The sequence below is a fragment of the Myotis daubentonii genome, chromosome 10, assembly GCF_963259705.1.
Source record: "Myotis daubentonii chromosome 10, mMyoDau2.1, whole genome shotgun sequence".
Classification (NCBI taxonomy): Eukaryota; Metazoa; Chordata; class Mammalia; order Chiroptera; family Vespertilionidae; genus Myotis; species Myotis daubentonii.
In genome coordinates, this window is record NC_081849.1 from 48,070,479 (window position 1) to 48,091,623 (window position 21,145).

At 33.7% G+C, this 21,145-nt stretch overlaps 1 protein-coding gene across 2 annotated transcripts in view; it reads left to right on the forward strand.

Moving 5' to 3' along the window:
- VPS50 (VPS50 subunit of EARP/GARPII complex) overlaps window positions 1-21,145 on the forward strand; it is a 120,057-nt gene that overhangs the window by 17,271 nt on the left and 81,641 nt on the right. For both annotated transcript variants that reach the window (XR_009454742.1, XM_059712325.1), the window contains exons 3-9: window positions 4,804-4,926; window positions 6,109-6,180; window positions 7,948-8,001; window positions 8,996-9,066; window positions 9,782-9,899; window positions 9,985-10,020; window positions 11,160-11,242. Coding sequence is in view for 1 of the 2 variants with exons in the window: in XM_059712325.1 (XP_059568308.1) it covers window positions 4,804-4,926; window positions 6,109-6,180; window positions 7,948-8,001; window positions 8,996-9,066; window positions 9,782-9,899; window positions 9,985-10,020; window positions 11,160-11,242 (557 nt within the window). In the remaining variant the exon portion in view is untranslated. The remainder of the gene's footprint in view (window positions 1-4,803; window positions 4,927-6,108; window positions 6,181-7,947; window positions 8,002-8,995; window positions 9,067-9,781; window positions 9,900-9,984; window positions 10,021-11,159; window positions 11,243-21,145) is intronic.

The following is a 21,145-nucleotide window of genomic DNA, read 5'->3' on the forward strand; positions in this document are numbered from 1 at the left end:
TTTTCAAAATAAAAGAGAGTATTTTATTTAATAAGGTAAGGAGAACCATTAAGTTGTTTATAACTTTTTACACATATGAAAGCGAATAGAATTGAAAGTCCTGAACTTGGGTTTGAATTTCTAATTAATGTGGTATTTTGTATAATTTGAAAGTAGTGGTTAAATGCAAAATTTGTAATCTTTTCTTTTTCCCTCCTAAACTTGAATATGGTCCCTTAAGAGATGAATCCTTAAGTGAGAAATTGCTTTGTAAATTTATAGCCTACTTCCTTAGAAACCATAAATACATTGGAAATGTTTTATAACACCTTACACTTGAGGGCTCCACTTGTTTTGTAGACTTGAATCCTCTTATAAAACCTTTTGTTGTTATGTTGAGAGGAATAATGGCTTGGCTAAAATGTTGACTTAAATTTCTGATTATTTTTCATAGAGTTATATTTATGGTGTGTATTTTTTATATGTATGTTCATGTAGCTTTATCTCAAAGATGATATAAATAGAAAAATAGGCTAGGTAATATTATATGCAACCTTATAGTGTATTGTAACTGCTAGAAGAGAGACTCTAAAATATCAAATAACTTCTTTGTTGTCTACCACTTTCCTAAAATAATCCTGCTTAGTTTATTATGCTAAGAAAATACTGAATATGTATGCTTTTTTGAGATAGCACTTGGCACAGTGATATATGTGTTGAATATATTTGATTTCTATTAAGGGAAAAATATGGTTCTAGTATATATTAAAATATATTTAATTTTTTTAAAGTCTTAATTGTTGCATTTTATTGCCTCTTGGTGTACATGCACATTCTCCCCGGGGCATTTTTCTACCCTGTGGAAGCCACCTTCTGTTGCTTAACTTGTTGTATGCTTTATACTACACTGATTTTACATGTGCTTTGCTTTATATTTATCACCTTATCCCCAGAACTACTCAAATTTGAAATTTTACCTCTTCTCACATTCTCTAAGCACCAGCCTTGCATCAGATATGAACTCACTCTTCCTGGATGCCCTTTGTTTCCTCTCTATCTCCTTTCTGTTCTGCTCTGCATCCTTATTGTTATTCATCTCCCTCCTCTTGCTTTCCTTACTTCTGCCTTGCATCATTATTGTTTATTCATCTTCATCCTATTACTTTAGCAACTATTTGAGAGGAAAGCTGTCTTTGTGTATGACCTAGTGTTGAGGATTTTTACATTGTGGGAATTTTAAAAAAAGTTAAATTGAAATATATGACTTGAGTGGGAAAGGTATAGAGCTTTGAAAGTAGGCAGATTATTTCCTCCTGATTGTATGTGAAAGAGATTTTATTTTATTTTTCCAGAAGGAACTTTTGTTTTTAGTCCTTTACAATTTAGTTTATTACTTTAATTATAGTTTTACTCCAGCTTTAATTCTGGGGTGACATTGATGTACTTTTTCTTTATTTTAGGTGTAGTTGATTACCATTGCAGGCAAGCTGTGGCGTAGTTGATGGTCTGTAGTTATTGACAAATTATTTTTGAAATTTCAAGTTTTTCAGAATCTTTCTTCCACTATTCATGATAATATGGATTTTTTAGTTACTATATGTGACATAAAATTTACTATAAAAAATAAAGTCCTTTAAAATTTTTAGAAATAGTACCTACCTTAAATATCTAATATTACTGTACCTTTAAAAAAAGTGTTGTATTTTAATATGGTATAAGGAGTTTCATTTGTTCTGTTCTCCTGATTTTGCCTTTTAATTTTTTTTTGTAGGAAATCTTTTGTTTATTTTATTTGCATAAAAATTTACCTCATACGTATATATTGGCTTGCAAATTTGGTTTTGATTTAGGTGAAGAATTAGGCTTTTTGGTATATCTCCAATCCTAGGAAACCAGTTACATAATGGCAAAATTATTGAGTAATTGTGGTAAGAATATGCAATCTAGATGCTTTGTTTTTTTCCTCATTTACATGCATAAAATATCCCTAAAATCATTTAACATTTATTGTTATTTCTAGTTAGAAGACATAAATCTTTCATGCAGAGTTTGTGGGAAAATTTGCCTATCAAAACAAGAATACGTTGTTTTTCCTTTCTTTTGTTCTTTTATATTTCTTTTTAAAAATATAACTTACTGTGCAATTAATTTCAGTTTGTTCAGTGATTATTATCTACAGTGTGACTTGGCGCTGCAGGGCAGAGTGATGGAGTAGCAAGGAGAAATCTCAGTTCTCAAGTGTGTAATCCAATCGAGCAGGCAGAACTCAGGGCGAGGAAGCCTTTGGAGACGATTAGGAGAAACAGTCTTATAGCTACAAGTGCAGTGGGATAAAAAGGTGTTCGGGATTCTAAATAGAGTGGAGTTTGAATGAGATTAGATTTATGTTTTCACACAGGAGCCACTAAGTTGTGTGAAAGGAGAGGGTATTTTATAGGAATATAGTGGTGGGCATTTGTTTTTGATTGAATCCTATTTTAGGTGCTGTGTTTCTTTTTCTGCCTTTCTTGGTTTTTTCCCTTTCCTTATTCCAAGTTACTTACCGTGGCAAATGTTACATGTCAGTTCTCTAAAATTATACAAGTTTGCCTGCTCTCTGTGATATAATTGCTCAGTTCTCCAGGAAGATATGACATTTGACCTTTTATATACATACACCGATTGTACTTTTTTCCCCCAGATTCATCACATTTGTGAAATGTACACTTATGAGATATTTATAAATGAAATCAGGTTTTTCCTTTGGCATTCTTATAACTTTGGATATTTGTTTCACTGTCATTTTGAGTGTGTGTGTGTGTGTGTGTGTGTGTGTCCTTTGTAGGTGACAAAAACTAGGTATAGAGAAACGAAGTAAATTGTCCAAGGTTATTAGCAGAGTTGCAACTAAAACCCAAATGTCTTTACCTTTAGATCAATTGTTTAGATGATATATGGATAACTTTAGCATGTAGTTACATGTCATTGACATTTATACATTTAAGGTATAGTGCTCATTCATTGCAGTCTCTTTCAATTTTTAGTTTAGATTCATGCCTATTGTTTTCCAATCTTAGTAATTTTTGTAATCTTCAGGTTTTTGTTTGTTTGTTTTTGTTTTGTTTTGTTTTGTTTTGAGTGGTACCAAGTACATTTATTTGCTACTTGTGCTGTGGAATTCCTAGGGAGGCAACATTACCATATCCTTATTTGGACCTTATTTCTAGCCTTAGCTTGCAGCATTTGAAGCTGGTATTTCAAAATGCCTGTGGACTTTTAGGAAGGGAGATTGCCAGAAATTTTTGATCTTTTCCCCCATTTTCTATGTCAATGTCATTTTACATTTGTATGCAGGGAGGTTGCCTGTGGGTAGGCTTGCAAGTGGTGTAGGTATAACCCAAGTCTGTTCTTCAGCACCACTGTCCAGGGTACTGCACAGATTAGTGTGCTGTAGGTAAATCTTCGCCCCCAAATACAGCCCTCACTGATTTCTTACCATACTCATAGTATCTAATTGCATATTGAATTGGTGATGGCTGTATCGCTGACCTTTTTTTGTTAGTGTATTTTGTAAGTTGAGCTTTGGTACTAAAGAGGCATTTTCTTTTTCATGCACTTACTTTGCCTTCTCTTTGAAATTTACTGGAATTTTAAACTTAAACAATTAAATATTCTCTTGATCTTCAGATTTATTGCTCTAATATTTTAGCTTAGATCTATCCAGAGGAGATAATTTTATGTTTAATAGGTTTACACATGTAAAATATCAATCAAAGCCTAACAGATATATGTTATAAGGCTTTTTTTTTTTAAAATGAGGCTTTCTTTTTATTGAAAACTGTGCCCTGCAATAAAATAATCTAGAGTACTTCTATTTGGCAAATAATGTCCTCTAATTGACCATATAATTTTTGTGTATTTACTTAGTGAGAATTCATTAAGAATTTCAAAGTATTATTTTAATGACTATAAAATGATTTAAAATACTAGTTTCATTTTGTGTACTTAAATGTATGATCAAATGACTAAATTGGTATATATCTATAATAATGTCTTGATTAATTAGTGTGGTTAAAAGAGGGTATTGGGATTACTGAAATTTCCCAGTTAACTGAGGGTTTATTCAATTAAGCAATGAAATTGCATAGGTAAGGATGCTGACATTACGGGTAGGATTTGTCTGTCAAACTCTTTTTAGTTACATAAAGTCATAGCAGTCCCACTGTGTATTATTAGGAAGGAGCATTTTATCTGATGTAGAACACTGGTTTCATAATCATATCATTAGTTGCAGTATTAGTAGGCTTGGAAGGAAGTCTCATGGATTGCAGAGCTAAACTTGTAGAGCTTTTCTGGAGCCAGTGTTTCTTAGCTGAGCAGTGAGATTTTTCAGCAGAAGGAAGGATGCCAGCTTCTCAGGGGTCCAGTGCCGATTGTGACTCAGATGTCACTGAGATGTTGTTCCCTGTTTATCTGCGAGGCAGATTTTAGAATGTTGTAAAATGATGAAAACGTGTCTACATGTGGTATATATGTATGACAGGTACTAGGTGGTTGTTTTTTTTTCCTTTCATTAAACATTTTAGTTCTGTCAACTACTAGTTGGCACACAAGGAATTGAAAATCAAATCTGAATTATCAAACTGGCTGTTTTTTCTTCAATAGATGAATAGTTTTTAGTGTTTGGCTATTTTCTTGAACTTTCCTGTTTTCTATCAGTTTGTCTCCTTTGTCAGAATGATTCCCTGGATTTGTGATTATTAAGAAAGATGATTGTTTATTTCTGTGTAGATAGAACTGTAACAGCTACAAGTACTGTAATTGTGATTTTTTTTTCCCTTAAAGGAGGAATTCCGAGAACTGCGAGAACAGCCTAGTGATCCTCAAGCTGAACAAGAACTAATCAATAGTATTGAACAAATATATTTTTCTACAGACTCATTTGATATTGTTAAATATGAGCTGGAGGTAAAAAATAAAATTAAAATTCGTTAAAACCTGTCTAAAGCCCTTCCCCCTCATCCCCCCCCCCCCCATGATTACATTTGTGAGATTTTAATGCTTTTTAGGGATGTTATATTTTTTGATACCAGAATTGGTCTGTAATGACCATATTGTGATTCACTGAACTGTCTGCATTGTTTAAAGGTGAAATTATTTTAAAAAATGTAAACTTAAGTGCAGGAGTAGAATATTTGTCCAGGAAACATTTCTGTATTTTTGTTTTTTAGCTGTTAACACACAGTATGTTAATATGCTGTAGAATATTTGTCCAGGAAACATTTCTGTATTTTTGTTTTTTAGCTGTTAACACACAGTATGTTAATATGCTGCCTCTATTTTATTTTATGTTAAATATGTTTAGAAAAGCTCTAGGATTTTTAATCATGGATATATATCTGCATAATTGTGTAGTCATGATAAGTATCCCTATGCCATAATGTTTACATTATTGGCATTTTAAATTTATAAGAACTTCCCAAAAAAGCCAGAATAGTAAAATTTGTTTTTAGACAAAACCAAGCACAATGTGCATATACATACTTTATATGCAATACATATGAAGGCATTCCCCATCTCATTCTGAGGTTTCATCAATCAGTTGACTGAGACTTGGAGTCTAAGTTGGAGTTTCGCACCTACACAGTGGTCTACACTTTTGGTAGTTTCCCATGCTGTCCTTCGAAAGCCAATCTATAATCATGTACTCCAACAGCTGTCACTGTCACCCTGAGGTGCTTACTTACTACTCATGGCATTTCAGGGGGGAAATACGCCTTGAATTCTGTCATAGAGAAGTAGGAATATACCTGTGCTGGTAGCGTGGTGAATTCTCCTGTCACAGATCATGAAAGCAGTGTCTCCTAGCGTTGGAGTCATGGGTCCCAGTGGTAGTGGGATTTCCTGGAGGTGGGAGGCAGCTGTAGTGGAGATGGTGGGCTGGGCAAGGAGCACAGAGGGTAGGGTAACAAAGATGTGTAGGCTTTTGTGTCTGGAGTCTAGTAGGGGAAGTAGGAAGGGCAGGAGGAATGAGCATGATTGAGATGTGACACTGTTTTGTATGCACAGTTCATAAGTCAGAGGTGTACAGGTAAATGACACCAAACTAAACAACTTATTTTACGTTTCTCAAATGGATTTGTCTTTTAGAAGCTCCCTCCTGTTCTCAATTTGCAAGAATTAGAGGAGTACAGAGACAAATTGAAACAACAGCAAGCTGCAGTGAGTAAAAAACACATTTCTTTGTGACAAAACCGTAAATGAAACACAGCATAAAGGTGTAATGTTTTCAGGTGTTATGGTTTAACTAATATAGTAACATACTAAACAAATCATACTTAACATGACTTTTTCCTCAACTGATACATTTATATTAAAATTTAATGCCTGTTCAGAACTGGAAGTTTTTTCTCTGGAATTCTAAATGTAATGAAAGAATTTTGAACTTTTCTTTTTTTACAGATTACTAAGTACCTGTACGCTCCTTGTCATGCAAAACTACTCACAGTTTTGTTATGGAGTTTTTGTTTGTTTGTTTGTTTGTTTTATCTCAGAATAAGAGATTCCCATTTCTTGTTAAAATATGTCCAAAGAGAATACAGGTGTAGGATTCAGAAAAGTTTAATTGTAATCACTTAGCATTGGTAAATAAATCTGTTTTGTTTTATCTGTGAAGTGATGGGAATTTTCTTTAGTGCCATAAAATTCTATAATTCTGTATTTCCTCACGTTAGGCTGAACTACTTTTATAAAATTCAGTCTATATGTAGTTACTATTATGTTTAAGATTACTCATCTGGAAAACGAGGAAACATGTAACCCATTTCTATAGATTGACGTGAGTGCTAATTGAGATAATGTAGGGAAATCACTTAGTACACTGCCTAGCACAGTGCAAAATAACAATAACTACATTGCCTATTTTTAAAAAGTATGTTTTTATTGATTTTAAACAGAGAGGAGGGCAGATGGAGAGAGAGAGAGAAACATTGATGTGACAGTGAAATTTTGATTGGCTGCCTCTTGCACACCCCCTACTGGGGATTGAGTCCACAACCCAGACATATACCATGACCGGGAATCAAAATGGTCACCTCTTGGTGCATGGATGACGCTCAACCAACTGAGCCACCCCAGCCAGGGCTACATTGTCTGTTTTTTAAAAATAAACTCAATTTGGTAAAATTAGGTGGGTTTTTGTCTGGGTACATCTATACAAATTCATATCTATACACATCTATACATGTATGTATAATTTCAACGCAGATTAAGAAAACATGCAAAGATTAATGCCATTCGTAAGTGTGTGTGTGAATAATGTTTGGTTCGCAGTTGGCCTGGGGGTGTGGGGAACCAATCGTGTTTCCTGAGCAAACATTCACTAAATACCTTCAGTGTGCCATGGTATCTCATAGTGTAATCTGACAGAGGCCCCTGAAATTGTGAAATAAGAGTCTCATGTTTAAAATCATTATAACTAACTTGCATGCATTAGCATTATTCATGGAATTGGCTCAGAAAACCTGAAATATCTCCATAGCATTCCAAAAAACACATGTTCTCAGTTCTTCAGAAGAAAGGGACCAAAATGCCATTATGTGGTACAAAAGGATCTGCAGGGTGCAAGGACCTTCTCTGTTTCCCAGATATTGTCTTCATAAATTCAGTTGATTAAACACTTATTTATCTTAACAAGTTCATCTTTTAATGCAAATCCTGAACTCTTAAAGATGATTAAACTTTTGTGTATGTTAGTCAAATCAGATAATGATACTCAACAGTTATAATGAACATTTGTTGAGTACTGTGCTCTGTGCTATATACCTCTTACTAATTTCATAGCCCAGAGAAATATGTGTGATCATAGCATACTGAAAAATTTATAGGGAAGACCTGTAGAATATTCTTGGAAATTTAAAAAATATAAAATGTAATAGGAAGTATGAGTTTGTTTTCTTACTTTCTTTGTTTGATGGTATGTTCTTATAGGTGTCTAAAAAAGTAGCAGATTTAATCCTTGAGAAGCAGCCTGCTTATGTAAAGGTAAAGTAATATTTGTTATTTATTTGTTAAAATAAAATATGTTATTTGTTCAACGTGGGAATGTGAACATCAAAATATTTGTTATATTTTGTTAAATCAAGGATACTGCCTTATTAGTGACCTATTCTGTGTGGATATTATTCTTTTTATGCTAGACGAAAATACTGTTGTTTGTTATAATATAATATATTATTATAGTGAAATTTTAAAAATGAGTGATTTAGTCCTGAAACTGTTGAAGTATTTTAATTTATTCTTTTGTCTATAGTTTTGTAGCAACATATTCACTCTGTGTGTGTGTGTGTGTGTGTGTGTGTGTGTGTATTCTCATTTGGGGGTATTTGCCAAACTGAAGAAATGAAAGAGTTTTTATAACTGATTCTAAAGTAATATCTTTGGTTTTCCAAACTGTAGAATAGCCAATGAAAATTGCTTTCATATTCTCTGTAACATGTAGATTATTAATAATGAACGCTCAATGGCAGTATAACAATTGGTCTTTAAAATATGATAAAATTGGAATTATGCAGCAGAATCTATCTTTTCATTAGAAAAATTAGAGACTTAATCCATTGAACTATCTACTAGTGTTCAAAAGAAAGCATTCATTGTCAAAGCATCTTAGCAAACAGAAATCATATTTGTCATATTCTTGATTACCTTGTGAAATTCTGTTGGGTAGAAACATTTAAGTGGATATATTAGTCTTTATTTATGCCTGTATAAAGCAGGTTGGGTCTAGATTTCCTTATAAGCAATACTAACTAAATATTTTGTCATATGTTGTTGTGAAACTCAATTGAAGATTGTCATTTTAAATAATTTTATTGAAATATATACCAACAGTTTTCAGGTTCAGGTACTTATTTTTGCTACATTGTTTTCCAAGTAGGCTTTTCTTAGAAACCCACTAAAGGTTTTGTTAGAGTACCATATGAATAGGAAAGAAAAATAAAATGCCTCAAATAATAACCTGTACCTAATCTTTCCATAGGAACTTGAAAGAGTTACTTCATTACAGACAGGTCTTCAGTTAGCTGCGGTTATCTGCACAAATGGGAGAAGGTATTGCAGTTGATGATATTTTCTTCTTTAAACTGGAAAACATTTCAAGGAAAACTATGAAACTATCATTGATAATTGATTTTTTGTTATTACTCTAATTTCTAGAATACCACTTAGTAACAATATATATTATGATCTAAAAACTATACTAAGAAGGTATGTGAGAAATGTCTGTACACCTAGTTATGGTATAAAAACATTACTGTTTTTGTATTTGCTTAGATTAGTGCTTCTCAATCTATCTATGGTGAAGGACCAGTTATTTTTTTCTTTTTAAATTTCTAACTTGTTACAGGGTGTTATTTTTGTAAGTGCAATAAAAACAAAGTACTAGGGAAATGGGAAAAAACAAACAAACCAAAGACATACAAAGTACAGTCCCAATTTTTGTATTATTTATTCATGAAACATAAAATTATTATGTCAGCCTTCTCCCTAAATGTTTTTAAATGCTTATTTTCAGTTTCTTTGTACTTTTTTTCTGATGGGCCAGTGACAGTTTGAGGATTGGCACTAGTCCACCCACCACACTTTGAGTAATGCTGGCTTAGATTGAGCCGTTGAATAAATTTGTCACATAAATTTGTGATAGTAGTCGTAATGCCTAGTTTTAAGAGTAATCAAGGATACTGCCTTATTAGTGACCTATTGTTCTGTGTGGATAGTATTCTTTTTATGCTAGAAAAATTTAACTATTTATTGTTCACTTTTGCAGACACTTGAATATTGCAAAGGAAGGTTTTACTCAAGCTAGTTTAGGCCTTCTTGCAAATCAAAGGAAACGTCAGTTGCTGATTGGACTTCTGAAATCTCTGAGGACTATAAAAACATTGGTATATACACGTTACTTTTTAAAAATTAAAACTTAATTTTATGGTTGAGACAGGTTTTACCTTTGATTTTTTTTTTTTTTTCCAGCAAAGGACAGATGTGCGCTTGAGTGAAATGCTAGAGGTAAGTTGAGAAGGCTTGGAAATTTGGTGCTCTCGATAATATTAAATAGAAAAGTTATAGTGAAAAAATTCAGATGGGCATTTTTCTCAAATTGGTAGATGGTATAAAGAACCCTTTTAGACAGGCAAAGGTACTCGCTCTAGAGCATTTTTCTATTGACATAATGTGCTTCATTTAGAAAAATTTATTTGGATAAATATTTAGTTTGTAGCAACATGGGAATGTGAACATCAGTATCTTTTGATTGTATTTGCACTCAAATAATAATAAAATTGTCTTTTTCATCTAACATATAGAAGTAATTTAGGATATGTTTCACGTATTAGTTATGTTTGGTATCTCATGTTAATTGGTTTTCTGAGTGAGCTGTGTGTTTTCTCTTTCACGGTTTCCTAGCATTCTCAGTCTACTTCTGTTACAAGGTTCACAAAAGCCTAATCTTCTATGCTTCCCTATTACCACTGAGGCTCCTTAGGGTAGGAACTTTATCTCAGCATCCCCTGTGGTTTGAATTGCATTGTTGAACTTAGGTATGACCTAAAGGAAAGAAATTTTTTTAGGGTTTTCTGTGTAATCACTGTATTACTTCTAAACTACTATGATTAAACTAGGGTTTGGGACATCCATATGAAAAATTCTTTTGACATTAAATTAATGTTTAGGTGATAAAATAGTCTGAGGCTATTAATGAATATTTTACTTTTTTCCAAATTTATTTGTTTTAAAAATATTTATTGATTTCTTGGTGGTAGAACTGTTGAGTGCTGTGGTAGAACTGTTGAATGTTGATTACAGGTAGAGTGTATAATTGTTTTGGAACGTTTTATGTAAACATTCCCTGTGAAGCAGCTTGTAATCAATCCTATATAGGTTTTATACGCATGTCATGGTCATAGAGAGCTGTGACTGTATATTTGAAGAAACAGAATATTTTTTTCTATGCATGCATTTTAAATGTTTTAGGTCTGGACCTACTTGCCTCTCTCTATTTTATTATTTGTTATTGGTATTCAAATCCTTACATAAAAGAAATTAAACTTTTCTGGTTCTGTAACTTTTGCATAGAGGACAAACAGAGATTTCTGCAGGGGCTTTAAGAAAAATGTCTCTAGTCTAATGACTTCTGTTGTTATCTTAAGGAGGAAGACTACCCAGGAGCTATTCAGTTGTGCCTGGAATGTCAGAAAGCTGCCAGCACTTTTAAACATTACAGTTGCATAAGGTAAAGTAATACAGAAATTTTAAAGCTGACTCTGTTGCCTGTTTTTAATGTAGGAATTGTGTTCTCAACAATATCAATAAACATTAAACATAAATATTAATTGCTCTGTTCTTTAGCATTCTTGTTCATAAATGGGCAGTACAATAACATTACAAATAATAAATCTTAAGGTGTGAAAGATCAGATACCCTTTCTTTTCACCTCATAGACACTCATGTTCTTTCCAGTCTCATTGATTTTTATTTTTATAGGAAAGTAGAGAATACATTTCTCTCTTCATGTCCCCATTGCTTTTCTTGGGAATTCTTTCTCCTTAACTTTGCCCAGTTTATAAATATTGAGCGTGTTATTGTAGTTTGTTTTTCAGACCCAGATGGTTCTAGTGTTTAGCTCATCCTGATAATAATTTTTGTGGAACTTACTTTTTGTCATAGTCATGCTTGTAATATTTAAGTGACTATTTAATGTGTTACACCTTTTGGTTAGTTACTTATAAAATGTACAATGTAAAAATGGCTGCTACATCCTTTGCTACTAGTTCTAACTTTATTAATGAATGTTTGGTTGGCTTAAAGAGAAGGTTTTATATTACTGATGCCAGTACCTTGGGAAAGTTCTAATCCCCAGGTGTAATTCCCATCATTGCTCTAAAACCATCACAACTAAACATAACACTCTAAGTAAAATAGTGTTCTTGCCAAGCAAATCCAGTTTCAAATTAAATTCATACCTATCGTCGAATACAGCCCCTTAGTTTCTCCTGTATAGAAATTCTGTCAGATGGTCAGTGAGCATGACTCACTGATATTATAGATCTTGATTGCAAGTATTTTAAAAATAAAAAGATTACGGTAGACCAAAACATTAATACACCTTTGAATTGAATTTTTTTAAATATACTCTGACATCATAGGTCTCTGCTGAGTGTAGGGTAAGGGCTAGCTATTTCCCCCCTAAAGATGCTCTTTAAATATTTATGGTATTTTTTTCTTTAGGATCATGCATATTGAAACAACACACTTTTATTGGATTAGGAAATACATAATTGGGTAGTACCGGGGGTGCTGGAAAAGGGTAGCACACGTTTAGTTCATTTTGCGGTGATAAATTCGTTAGAGTGAGAACAGCTTATTTATGAGCAAGTGAATGTAATTCAGGCAGTTATATATTTATTGTTTATTATATGCCAGGTGCTCTGCTTTGGATTGATTACATAATGAAAACAATATCTCTAGAGAACGTAATCCATAAAGAAGGACTTGAACTGAAGAAGGCACAAGTGGGATGGGGCGTTAGGAAGAAGGAAGTTGAACACACAGTGTCAGGAGTCCTCAAACTACGGCCACATGCAGCCCGCCGAAAACATATGTCTGGCCCACTGGGTGTTTTTGCTGCCGCTGCCTGTTGCTTAGCAGCCAACTAATTTTTTTTAAACTATAGTCCGGCCCTCCAACGGTCTGAGGGACAGTGAACTGGCCCCCTGTTTAAAAAGTTTGAGGACCCCTGGTGGAAGTATTGGGATCTCACTTTTCTTAGGGGGTCAAGACAAAGGAGGACTTGAAGCGGGTGCAGGAGTTGAGCTAAACAAGATCTGAGGGGTTGTGGATATGAGATTATAGGTGTCATGATGAAGTTTGTTGCAGAGATAGCAAGCAAAGTGAGGATTGGCTTTATAATAACAAAGAAGTCAGAATTGACCTGTTGGGGACGGATTTGGTTGATGTATAAGTATAGAATGAGGAAATTTTATAAAGAGGAGACATGTGCAATTGAAAGGGAGAAACTTGAATAATTGAAAATTGATGGGAAAGAGTGAGAGGTTGAAAACAAAATGGAGTACATAATATATTAAGACTTTGCAGGGATTGTAGTAGGAAGAGATGGGTATGGAAATTTGGTGGAAGGAAATTGAGGGAGTAGGTGACTGGTGTATTTTTTCTGTTAAATAGAAATTTTATTTTAGCTGTGCTAAAGTAAATGTCTTACTGGACCAGAGTTAGTTATATGTAATGTTTTTGAAAGAAATTCTCATTTGGGCTTTTTAGAGTCAGCATGAAGTAGCTTATAAGTACTTTTTAATTAATGTATATAGTGGTATGTGGAGGAGGTGTGATGACAGCTATCTGACCTGGTCAAATTTTGAAACTGAAAAGATCTGTAATGATGATTTAAAGTAATAATTGTTTTATTTTAGATAATACAATATATAAGAACTGTGCTGTGTTTACATATGTGAGTCATCCACGTAATAAGAATAGTTTTTCATATTTTCTGAAAATAGGTAAAAAATACATGCACAAAAAATATTGATGGCCAAGGAATTTATTGTAATGGGTTTCCTGGGAAAACTGGTTGAGTTGTGTTTTTAACTTGGTGAGTTAGTGACAACGTCAGGGTGACTCAGGAAACAGAGGTGCTAGTTGGAGTTGTTTGGTGGATATGACAGCCCCTCCACCAAGAAGTCTCCCCCCCACATACCAGCACTGTTGCCTTTGCTGGCTACCATTCATCCTGCCTACCCCAGTCCTCTTTCCCCTTTGCCTCTTATTTCACCCTTTTGATCCTAGTTGGGAGAACATGAGAGGTTTGTTCACTTCTTGTAGATATATGACATGGGATATACAGGTAGAATAATTTGATATGTCAACAAGTTGAGTCCATGAAAATGGCAGGAATTTTATTACAATTTCTTCTTATTTTTGCCTTTATTAATTAGTTATTAATTAGATGCACCTTTTTATTGTACACATTTATTTTCTTTTGCACTTTTCCCCCCTGGTCTCCTAAATACAATATTGAACCTGTTCTTGGTCTCTTCAGACATGATTCATCAACACTTTATTCCTTTCATTTACCTGGAGCTGTGGAATTTAGCCAAAGCAAAGATTTAGTCTTTGCTTGGACCTGAGTGAATCAGAGTGAAAGATCATTTGACACTCTGGTAATTATGGGAATAGTAATTAATTTCCTACTGAATTTACACTTTCATTTTCGTTAACATATTTATTTTCATTCCTGTGGATGACTAGAGAATTATGAAATACATTTCCTTTAGAAATGTCCTTTAAGAAAACTATGAGTTAGAGCAGTTTTGAATTTTGGTGTGATTTTTTAAAAAATATATTGTTGGCAAGTTCATATGTATAGTGAACCTGCTTGTCTACTTCTTAATTTTCCTTGGTGGATTCTATATTCCTCCTTTCTTTCCTAGTCACATTGCTCCTTTATTGGAAATAAAATTTTTGTTAGAAGGAAGGGACCCTGTAGCCTTAGGAATAGATTACATGATTCGGAAAGGAGGAAAAACAGAATTCACATATTTGCTTCTGTACAAAGAGCCATTGATTGTATACCTACTAAGTCTCAGGTTATATGACTATATAGTTTAATACATGAAATACCAAGATAATGATGGAAGCTGTTGACTGAAAAATGAAAGAAAACAGGTCCTTATTTAGTACCTTGTATCTTCCTTGAGATGTTCTGTGTTTCAGCATATTTATTTATTTATTGTTTCAGCATATTTAATTAAGACACTGTGACACAAGTTTTTTTCACTTTTATAACTGACAGGGAAAATTTTTATATTTTATGACATTTTTTGAGTTGATTGATTGAAGGACATACAGTTGGGATTTGCTAGGAATAAGAATCAGAGTGTGTTTATGTTCAAGTACATCTGAATGAAGCATATAATTTATTTTTTGAAATTTATCTAAATTAGTTTCAAGAACAGTTATTCTTAAAAGTCATAACTTCTTTATTATTTTTTAATTTCATTTGAAAGAAACTAGTTGAGTGAACCTGAGCATATTATGGATTATGCACTGAAAAGTTTGCATATCCTTTGTTGAGTATTGTACTTTAACATAGACAGATGTACAATCAGCCCTCCATATCTGTGGGTTCTGCATCTGTGGATTCAACCAACCATGGATCGAAAATATTGGAAAAAAAATCCAGAGAGTTCCAAAAAGCAAAATTTGAATTTGCCACACACTGAGTACTATGCTGAATTCACCCAAATGAAGTGATGTGTAGACATACCCCTACTATAGCCTATATGCAAATATGTTATGTGCAGCTATTACACCATCCTATATAATAAAGGGTACTATGCAAATCGACTGAATGGTAGAACGACCGGTCACTATGATGCGCACTGACCACAAGGGGGCAGACACTCAACATAGGAGCTGCCCCTGCTGGTCAGTGCAGGGGGAGCACCGCTCAGCCAGAAGCCCTAAGCTGGGCTCATGGCTGGCGAGCACAGCAGCAGCACTAAGGATGTCTGACCGATGGGTCCTAAGCTGTCAATTGGATATCCCTTGAGGGCTCCAGGACTGCAAGAGGGCGCAGGCTGGGCTGAGGGACACCTCCCCCCGCCCCAAGTGCACGAATTTTGCACTCTAGTTTTACATAGGGGACTTGAGTATCCACAGGTGTTTTGTCTGCAGGATTCCTGGAACCAAACCTCCATGGGTATCAAGGAATGACTGTACTTAATTCTCATAATCATTACAATATCCTCCCCTTCCCCCATTATTATAATCTTGGCAGTTGAATGAAAATTATAGGTTGTGATACTTCTTTAAATTATAGAATAATGAACACAGCTTTTAGGTACAAATTCAGCAGTACTAGGGACTATTCTTCTCCTGTTGCCCTTGATTCCTTTCTAGCAAGATGTACCTGCCCTCTCTGCTTGGGCCAAATTATCGATACTGTGCTATTCTGACACTACCTCAACTCCTTTTTATTTTAACTTTTTTACTCTGCCTCCTTCCCGCACGCCGCACCATTTAAAAAATAATGTTAAGTAAATCACATGGCAAAAACATACTGTTTTAAACAAAAGGGAAAGGGAAAGGATTTTCTCTCTGCCCCATTCCTTTCCTTTCCTATTCCCTGGAGTAAACCACAGCTTATTAATTAATTTTACAGCTGATGAATTTTCCTAGTAGTTTTAATTATAACATAAAATAATACATTAAGATATCTTTTTTTCTGGCTTATCATTGTAAATAGTTGTTTACATTTTTATAATTTTTTTTTTGTATATTGTTTTGTTACAGTTACCTCTAAGAATTGTTGTTGTTTTTTTTATGGGATACATGGGAGGTAAATTTTTAGATTTTGAAATGATCTTAATTTTGTCCACACACATGAATGAAAGAAAAATTATTTTTTTGTAAAAAAATAGAAGGCATTGCTAAGTTATTTTCTAGCCTCCCATTTTGTGGATAGCATCATATGTTATTCTCATTTCATCATAAAGGGTCTCTTTCTTTTAGATATTTTTAGAATTTTCCTCTTTTTACTTGATGTTCTAAATTTCACTGGTTGCCTAGAAAAGTCATCTATGTCAGACTCTTTACTCCTAGATAATGAGGCAAGCATGAAGTATTATTTAATGTTTATCTGCGTGAGGTGCTGTTACTTGTTACGCCAAGAGCTTTTGCAATTTATTTGTTCTCTAGGAGTTTAAAATAACAGGCAGTTAAAAGGCTGGACTGAGGGATAATATTCTAGTTAAGAGCACAGAGTACACAAACAAAGAGCATCAGAGACGGTCATGCTGTGAATGGCTCACTTCTTATACCCTGCAGGAATGGAAAATATTGACATTTATAGGAGCAGCAGTGGAGGCTAGGCGTCGTTAGCTTAAGGCAGCACTGACTGTACGGTCATTCTAAATTAGATTTTATTAAGGTTTCCTCACTAGAGCTTTATTTTTTAGCTTTTAAAAGTTGAATCATGATGATGGTTATGATAATACTATTGGAAGCTGTTTGGCCTTTACTATGTGTCAAGCTCTGTACTAGTCATTTTCTTTACTTTTCATACTTAGTATTGATAAAATATTCCTCCGGAGTTGTTGTTATTGTCTCTGTTTTATAGATGAAGAATTGATGCTTTGTAAAATAAGTGGCAGAGCCAGGATTTAAATGTAGGTCTGTTAGAATGCAGAGCTTGTTGCTTTAACCACTACTGCACTGTACTGTCTAATAATGTATGGCTACTGTATACAGTGGGAAGCTCATGGCTAGTAAGCCAGTTTTTATTATTCTGCTTCAGTAGTTAATTGTATTATTTTCCTAGACCTGTTTCTGCCAGTTGTATTTGTTACCGTTATTAATGTTAAGTAAGTAAAATAATGAAATGAAGCAGTTAAGTTGAATGCATTGGAAAAACAAAACATATTGTTTGAAAGTTAAATTGAATGCATTGGATAAACAAACCATATTTTTAAAAATAAATTTCTTTTTTAATTTATTGAAGATGAGACAACATATAAAAATGGTGGGATATAAAGTAACTAAATATAATTTGGCATTCGGATTGATTTTCATTTGTCTCTAAATTTCTATTTCACCTTAGAAAACTGAAACTTGAAATGACATACAATTTATTTGTGATTTGGCTTATATGAGACTAAGAAGTTAAAACTCAAATCAAATGAAAAGACTATGGCTTTAAATCAGAAATGACTGCGTGAAGTACATTTAAATACAGTTTTAGTTAAAATGACAGTGTACCAGTAAATACAATTATATGGTATTCACATGTATATATTTCTGTTTTAACTTTGATCAGTTGACCAACCAAAATGTCTTCCACTGAACTCTAGCACTGGTTTGGCAAATTTTGTCTTTAAAGGGATGTATAATAATATTTTAAGCTTTGGTTACAACTATTCAGCCCTGCCCTTGTAGCAGGAAGGCAGCCATAGTTATATGTAACAAATTTATGTGGCTGTGCTTCAATAAAACTTTATTTAGAAACATAGGCTGTTGGCTAGATTTGGTTCCTTGGCCTGATCTCTGCTCTAGAATTACAATTCAAGTTGGAGATGTTTTGATATCTTTAGTATCCTTAACAACGACTCTGAGCTTTTTATGTGGTGAATGATTGCGTTCTGGGTTAGTCAGGGATTTCTGAACAGAGCCAGAACAGAGATCTGCTGGCTAGATTCAAAGTGATCTTAGGAGTTATTTCACAGTCTGCTTATGGTTTGGAGGATCATTTGGACACTTCATTATACCCCAAGGTTGTTAGTCTGGCTTCAAAATGTTTAAAATCAAATTTTCTCTTGAGGTCTCTTGATAGATCCTCTGCCAGCTGTGAACAGATTGAAACCACTGGAATAAATCTGATCTAAAAAGACTGGAATTTTCATGGGCCATGAACATGCCCTATAAACTTACAAGTATTTTACTTAAGTTTATTCTAACAGTTTTAGCACCTTATCTAATCATATTCAAAGATGTGAAAACTGGGTAACTGGTGTTCACAATGTAATAGAATCTGGAAACGTTAGAGATGGTAGCAATCTTTAGGTCTAGCCCACTTTTGTATAGGAAACTGATGCTCAGCGATATTAAGGGACTAGACTTAAATCACATGGCTCATTAATAACATAGCGAGGAAAGATCATTAAGAAGCTAATTACCTTCATACCATCTTGTCTTCTTGTACGGTCAGATTTGTACAAAATTTGGATTTATGTGCAACCTTTTTAAGACTCGTTTTGTAAGTGTGTGTCCTAGATCAGCTGTACAAAGGAACAAAATTAGTTATTTATGGACATGTTATCTTTAATATTTTCTGCAGTGATGGTAAAAATGCCCCCAAAATTGTTTGATTCATTCCATTAAGCTTGTAAATAGCCTTTAATAGCTTTTAGCCTTCCATCTTAGAACTACTAATTTTTTTGACAGTAATGTAGCTTTTATTTACCCAAATGTTTCTGAATAGATCCTTTTAACATACTTTGATTAATTGATTTAAATGACTTGAATTTATGTTTCCAAGTGTGGTGAAGGGCTTCTCTAAAGGCTGTGCAGTTAAGATGTCCACTCCTTAATCACATAATTTTTATATATGTATTTATAATTAGTAGTAAATTGTTGTCAAACTGGAGTTGTCACTTTTGAAAGCATTTTTAATAAAACCCAAATGTTTAATTTATATATTTTATATTTAACATCTTGTTCATATTATTTTCATTACCATGTTTGTATTAACCCTTTTTAAAAAATTTTTTATTTATCGATTTTAAAGAGAGAGGAAGGGGGAGGGAGGGTGGGAAGATAGAGGGAGAGGGGGAGAGAAAGAGAGAGAGAGAGAGAGAATGATTTGTTGTTCCACTTATTTATGCATTCATTGGTTGATTCTTACATGTGCCCTGACTGGGGACCGAACCTGCAACCTTGGCGTATTGGGATGAGGCTCTAACCAACTGATCCACCTGGGCAGGGCTTGCATGAATTCTTAATACACAGTATATAGAATCATTGTAACCATATACAATAGAAGCAACAAACACATCTAGGTTTGTAATAATTTTATAAACACTAGAGCCCATTTTTTTTTCAACTTAGAAGCTAAAGAAATTATTACTCTCACCTATTAGTGAATTTAGGTATATTTCTTTTCTCTTCAAGCTCAAAATAATTCCCTAAAAGGATATGTTTACAGGTTCTGACCTACTTACTGTTCCAGGTATTCTTGCCTCTCCAACCTGTGTCTATCTTTAGCCTTAGGTGGACTTTTGAGCCCCATATGATAGAGGAGTAGAACTTGTTTTAGCTCTGCTTATCTCTTTTTTCCTCTTGTTAAGGCACCTGTAGACTTAGAGTCTAGTGTTGTTCTTTTCCTTCTAAACCACTTTCCTTTTTTTACTCATCTCTATAGGTTTCTTTATTGAGGTAGAAAGTAGGGCTAATGGCATGATATATGCCATTATATAGTAAAATTTTACCATTTTGTTTGAATTGCAGATTTGACTCAGCAGATATTTTTTTTTATCTGCTTTGAGTCAGGTGTGAGTTTATTTAGTCCTGGGAGGTCAGTGGGCAATAAGCCACAGTCTGTGCTTAGAGAGAGAGTCACAGATATTCCTTAACTATAATGTACACTGTGCTGTGAACATGGGACAAGGGACTCAGGGGAAAGATGCTGATTTTTTAAGAGGCGGGGTGAGGAATTATTTAATTTAATTCTTTGTTATTCTAAGGCACTAACATGACTATCTTTTTAGGAATATTACTTTGGTGCCTTTAGCACTCATTTTTATCTTCATTCATTTATTCTTTTTTAGGAGGTATCACAGAAATTGTCCCATAACCATATTTTTAAGGAAAATCTCAGTTCTGTCTGCAAGAATTCCCTTAACCTATTAATATCTGTGGTGTGGCTATTTTTTCAGGCATAAATTTTGTTTAGAGAACTTAGTTTTTCTAATATGGTATCAATCCTACATTATTGGTTGTCAAAGAATATAGTTTTGCTCACTCTTAGTTATCACTAGAGAATATAATCTCTCTATATTATTGGTTTTACTTTTCTGACAAATTGCTTTATATCTGTCTGTATTTACATATATCACATCACTTTGGCATTATCTCCTCTGCTAGTATTAAAAGGCTCTGTAAGAAGCAAATGGAATCCTTAAATCCATTATTGTATTTTCTGTAAGGTTTTGCCAAGAGTATTGTGCCTTCAGAGTAAAGGTTATTGTCTCCTTATCAAGACTGGCCAAACTTTCTCTCAGAGCTTCATGCCAGAAAAGGGGATTTGTGCCCACCCCCACCTTGAGTTTGTGTTGATATCACAGACACTGACTGTATGCTGTGACCCTGTGTGCTTTGTTGCTAGACTTTGAGAATCAAATTTATGATCAGGTAACAGTTGTAAAAAACCCTGTCTAATTTTGCTATATCAAAGTACATCTTTCACCTGTTCTTACTATTTTATTTTACTTCGCTCTTAACCTTTTTATTAAAATGTTTTCTCTGTGATTGTATTTATTTTGTTATATATCAAAGATCTTTTTTAGTACTGAGATATTATAATTCAAATAATGATAGTTCTCTCTCTTTTGTTTGTTTTTAACTAACC